The following is a 6,000-nucleotide window of genomic DNA, read 5'->3' on the forward strand; positions in this document are numbered from 1 at the left end:
CATCATCATCGTTGTCGTGATCATCATCAGCACTTTGAGCAGAGCTCAGGACAGTCATAAATGTTGATGAACAGCAGGCGAACTTTGTTAAAGGCGTTGCTGCGCTTTTGTTGCTGCTGCTGCTATTGCTGCTGCTGCTGTTGCTGCTGCTGCTGTGCAACGGCAACAACAAAATTGAAAAGATGCAACCGCAAGATACAACAACAAAAAGTACTATACAAAAATTGACGAGAAAAACAGGCTGCAAATGTTTTATGACTTTTGGCTGCGCTTTGTTCTATGTGCCACCTCCTTGCATGCCCCTTGCATGCCACATGCCCCGCACAGTGCTGGGCGAGCCCATGCCGTTGACAGCTTTGACTTTTGACTTCTGGGACCCCGGTGGCACGCCCCCTTCAACAGCCTACACATTGCTGCAACGCCTGTCCGAGCTGAGCTCGAAATTTATGAGTCGTCAGCTGCCAAGTTGCCAACTTGCAAGTCGGCAGTTGCAAGCTGTCCAGGCTGCTGCTGCTGCTGCTCTTGCTGCTGCAACTTGCAACGGACAGCGTGCAACGGGCAACTGGCAACTGGCAAGTTGCAAGTTGCAAGTCGGCAGTTTTATGGGCCGCTTTGAGTCCCATTTGCTGAAGTGCATGCACAAATCAGCAGGTTAACAAATTTGTTGACGCAATTTGTTGGCCATTTGGCCAAAAGCAGATCCCGTCAAGGAGACGCAGCCAAAAGGGTTATAGAAATTGGAGCAGAGCGTGAGAGAAAGGGGAAAGGGAGAGAAAGGGGAGCTGCCGTCAACTGGGCAACAAAATCAAAAGTTTTTGGCTGCGTTTTTTTTTTTTTTTGCTGTTGTTGTGTTTTGTTTTTTTGGCTGACATTAAACAGTCAGCAAAAGTGAAAATTTGACATGAGAGCAAATGAAATAAAACAAAAGCAAAGCAGTCAAACAAACTGCAACAACAACAACAACAACAGAGAACAACAAGAAAAGTTTTGACAAGTCGAAGCAAACTTTTTGCCAGGCGAACACAAAAACTTGCAAAGCGCACAAAATGGGCGCAAAAGGAAAAAGACAGAAAGCCAGCAGAAGAATGAGAGACAGAGACTGAGAGAGAGAGAGAGAGAGAGAGTAGAGTGAACTCTGTTAGGGTTGGTGGGAGGTAAAAAGGAGGATGAGGGGGCGTGGCAGGGTGACTGCTGCGACCCTGCAGCAAGTTCAAAAGTGCAAAACTTTACTTCATGCTTTAACCCAAAGTAGACAAACTTTGCGCCAAATTTTGTCCGCTCTGGACTTAACCCATGCCTCCCCCATTCCTCCCGTCTCCTCCTTCTCCTCATTCTCCTCCATCTGCTGTTCGACTGAAGCAACAATTTGCAAGCATTTGCACAAATGCAGTTTAACGCATATTCTACTGGACTAGGCCTAAAGTCAACTGAAAAAAGTATTTAAAATATATTTCTCTTCAGAGCGATACAGAAAAATTTAAGACTGAATTTAAATCACAAGTTTTTGAGGGATATCTTTATGGAAAAACTATTTGAAACTGATCTTTGAATAAATGAAATATGTAACTGCATGGGATAATTTGATTATTATTATTATTATGTCCATGAAATCAATTTAATCAATTTTGTATTATACAAAAATTGAACAGATATTTGGTAATTTTTGAAGTTAACAAATATGATGGTGAAATGTATACCACAAATACATACATTGCTAAGATTAGATTAATGCATTTCACTATAAAACAAAATTAATTTTGGAAAAAGATCTCCTTCCTAGTTAGGTCTATTTTTTATTGTTCATTGTAGAACATTTGGTTTAACATGTTAAAGACTTTAATATCTTAAGTCTTCAACTGTATTCAATAAAATGAAATAAAGAAAACATTAAACTCTACCACTTTATTAAAGGATAAAGAAGTGATGGAAGTATTTAGATCATAAATTTGCTATTATAAATTACGTTAACCTTATTCCTTTCATTTAAAATGATTGCCACCAATGTTAAGTAGCTAATACATATTATTTTTTAAAAATAATAATTTTCTGTACACAACAAAATGAATTTAATATTTTAGTCACATAGCTAAGAAGTTTTTTTTAGGATTTGAATTCAAGACAAAAGTTTGTTTTTAGATTTGACACGAGCGTTAAAGAAAATTGCTTTTCGAATTTAAAAATGTAGCTTGACAAAAAACAACAGAATCAATTTTATCATTTTAGCAGCATAGCTAAGAAGATTTTTTAGGACCTGAAGAAACATTAATTTCTTTTTGTAGATTTGAGAGTATTGAAAACGAGAAATTCTTTTTGGAATTTGAAACTTCAGATTGATAAAAAAAACAGTAAAATTAATTCATTAACTAAAGCGTTTTTTTTTAAGAATTTGAATTTAATATTTGACAACGAAAACTTCTTTCTAGATTTCTCTTTAGAGTGTTTGAAAATTCAGCTTGGAAAAAAAAGTATTTTCATAAAATAGATCGACACAGATCTGGAGAAATTCCCTCATCAAAAATACTTTACAAGTAACATATGTAACTAAAGAGTTTTATTTTAGAATTTAAATTCAATATCTGACAACGAAAACTTCTTTCTAGATTTGAGAGGATTGACAACGAGAATTTCTTTTGTAGAATTTAAAAAGTTCAGCTTGATAAAAACACCAAAAACTGAGATTTTTTTAGTGTTTGAATTCAATATCTGACAACGAAAACTTCTTTCTGGATTTGAGAGGATCGACTAAGATAATTTCTTGTTAGAGTGTTTGAAAATTCAGTTTGCTAAAAACAGTAAAAAATGAGATTTTTTTAGTGTTTGAATTCAATATTTGACAACGAAAACTTCTTTCTAGATTTGAGAGGATCGACTAAGATAATTTCTCTTTAAAGTGTTTGAAAATTCAGCTTGATAAAAAAGTATTTTCACCAAAAAGATCAACACAGATCTGGAGAAATTCCCACATAAAAAATACTTGACAAGTTCAGAGTTGATTTCTGAAATGTGATTGCTGATCGCAGCTTAAAAGGGGGAAGAAGAAGGGGGAAGGGACTCACCTATATTGTGCTGATTTGTGTGCAGGACAGCGCCGAATGCCATTAGATCCTTGACGGGAGGTGCTCGGCTACCGAGGGCGGCAAAACCGTCGCCCAGAAATGACGCCAGCGCGACAGCCCTGAGGGGCGCTTTGGATGCCTCGGTGAGAATTTTGTTGTCGAATATTTCGTAGCTGGGGGGCGAGATGATAATCGTCGCGGCGATGATGATAACGCAGTTGCTGATGACGTTGTTGTCCTGCCTTGGCGATGACGATGATTATGATGGCGATATCGATAACGATGACGATGATAATTCGCACACACACACACGCACACTTACGCACTCACGTGCTCTCACACAAGCACACACACTCACACACGCAAAGCACAGGCAAGTAAAACAGTGTGAGCGAGACAGAGGCAGCAGGAGCTAAAGAGATGTGTTTCGTGGTGGGGGGAAAGAAGGGCAGAGAATGAGATGGATATGAAGAGATGTGGAGCACGTGTGTTGTTGTTATTGTTGTTGTGTCGTTTGCCGGCGGCAAAACACGCGACAGCTTCGTCTTCTTCTTTTGCTCGTGCTTGTGCTTTCGCTTCTGTTTCTGTTTCTTATTCTCCTTCTCCTTCTGGTTCTTCAACTGCTTTGTCTGCTTCAACTTTATTTTGTATTTGATTTGAATTTGTCGTTTGTTGTTGTTGTTGTTGTTGTTATTATTTGTTTGACAGGTGTGTGAACTTTTTTGTGCATTTGTTGTTAACTTGTACTGCTTCCTCTTCTACTTCAACTACTATACTTCGTTTGCGTTTAATCCACTCGAAGAGAGCTTTATTTCATTGCTTTTCTTTTGCTTTGGCTTTTGCATTGATTTACTTTGCTTTCTTTCTTTTTTTTTTAGTATTGCATGTCGTATTCCTCGGCTAGAGCAAAACTCACTTGAAAAAAACTTTGGCAACAAATTCGTTGTGTGCTCCCAAAAAAATTCGAAACGCGAAACGCGACAAACAAATTCAGGAATTATTCCCCACACACACACTCCAAAATTTGCAATAGAGAATGGAGGATGGCGGAGGACGCGCAACGCGACGGCGGTCGATCGGTGAAACGGGTGAACGGGTTAGCGGGTGGCAACGGGTAGCAACGGGTTAGCGGTTTATCAGCTGTTCGGTTCGTGTTCTCAAAGGAAACGTTTTGTTAATGCGTTTTATTTTGCGCTTTATTTTGGTTTCGTTACGCTAACGCTTACGGCTTTTTTGTTATTGACAACGTCTTTCGGAATGACGATGAAACAGTGTAACAGAGTGTAACAGTAACGGTAACGGTAACGTCAACGTGAACGGCAAAATATCGTATCGATGTCTGTGTTGTTGATAACGATAACGGGCCGCAACATGCGAGCGCACCACGCGAACGTCAAACAAAAACTGAAAACGGCGACGGCAGCAGCAATATCAACGAAGCGACCAGGCACACACACGACGACGACGACGACAGCGACGACGGCGACAGCGACTGCGACGACAGCGACTGCGACGGGCAGAGCGAGCGCGAACGAATGGCAAGGCAAAGGCGAAACACACAGCCAAGCACAAACTGAACCGGTACACACGAAACACGAGAGACACGAGTCCGATACCTGATGCTGCCTGCTGTCGCCTCGCTCACTGCTGCTGCTGCTGCGGCTGCGACTGCTGCTGGCGTCTGGCCTACCCCTTAGCATTGTACGAATCGCATGCGCGCTCACTCACACACTCGCACTCACATCCATACAGCGTCGCAGCGTTGCGCTGCTCAATGGCAAACACAAAAATTTCCCCTTCGCATGCACATGGCGTGCGTCAGAGCGAGACAACTAGCTGACGGCCGTTGTTTTGTGTGTTGTGCTGCAAAAATAGCAATGGAGTCTGTTGCTGACATTTGTCGCAGTCATCGGTTGCGGCGACAGTTGCCGTTGTCGTTGTTGGTGTTGCTGTTGGTGTTGTTGTTGCTATTGTCGCTGCTGGCGTCGACGTCGTCGTTTGCGGTTAGAAGGGGGCGTTGCTAAGCAACTGGTTTCGGTTTCGGTTTCATGGCAGAGGCGTTCGCATATTGCTGCTGTTGCTGCTGCAGAGAGGATGCGCAGCAGCAGCTGTAGTTTTATACTGTTCTTGTTGTTGTTGTTGTTGTTATTGCTGCCGCCGTTGCTGTCGCTGTCGCTGCTGGTTGGGGCAGAAAGTTTGTCGAACCAATGGCATTTTTCAAAGTGACATTTGGCGCTTTTGCTCTTGTTGTTACAGTCACGTTCACGTTCACAGCCCTGTCTCTCTGTCTGCCTGTATGTGTGTAGCATGTGTGCGTCTGTATGTGTGTGTGTGTGTGTGTGTGCGTTGCCTTGCCAAGGTAAAATGTCAAATGCTTTTGCACTGTCAACTGTTGGTCGCAACTTTTCTTTTTGTTTTCTCAGCCTCTTGTCGTTGTTGTTGTTGTATTTTGGTACTGTTTTTTTTTTGTGTTCGAAGCTTTTTAAAGCGCAAGTTTAAGCAAAGCATGACAACAACTATTACAATAACAATTGCTGCCGCTGCCAGCGTCTTGTCGTTAGCGTTGTCAAAGGCAGCAGTAGCAACGGCAAAAAAATTCAACGCCCCTTTGGCGTTTTAACGCATTCGAGCAAAGGAAAAAAAAAAATAAGAATTGAAGAGGCAACAAAAAAAAAAAAGAAAAAAACAAGACAGCTTCTAACGTGTATGTGTGTGTGACAGAGTGTATATGTGTGAGTGTACATTTTGTATTCCGGCAGCGTTCGCATTTCGCATTCAACGTGACATGGTAATAAGCCAAAGATCAAGCGCAATAAAAATGAGCAAAAAAAAACACCAAAAAAATACTCAAACACACACACACACACGTACAGAGAGAACAACACGAAAAGCTGCAAAAAATGCCAAACTTCAAATAGGGAAGAAGAAGCAGCAACAGCAACAG

General features: G+C 41.3%; 1 protein-coding gene across 1 annotated transcript in view; it reads right to left on the bottom strand.

Moving 5' to 3' along the window:
• Window positions 1-4,591, bottom strand: part of LOC117572508 (LIM/homeobox protein Lhx1) — a 71,489-nt gene extending 66,898 nt beyond the window's left edge. The window contains exon 1 of the mRNA XM_034255365.2: window positions 3,057-4,591. Within this exon, the coding sequence (XP_034111256.1) occupies window positions 3,057-3,099 (43 nt within the window). The 5' untranslated portion in view covers window positions 3,100-4,591. The remainder of the gene's footprint in view (window positions 1-3,056) is intronic.
• Between the last annotated feature and the right edge of the window lie 1,409 nt (window positions 4,592-6,000).

This window comes from Drosophila albomicans, chromosome X (assembly GCF_009650485.2).
Source record: "Drosophila albomicans strain 15112-1751.03 chromosome X, ASM965048v2, whole genome shotgun sequence".
Lineage (NCBI taxonomy): Eukaryota > Metazoa > Arthropoda > Insecta > Diptera > Drosophilidae > Drosophila > Drosophila albomicans.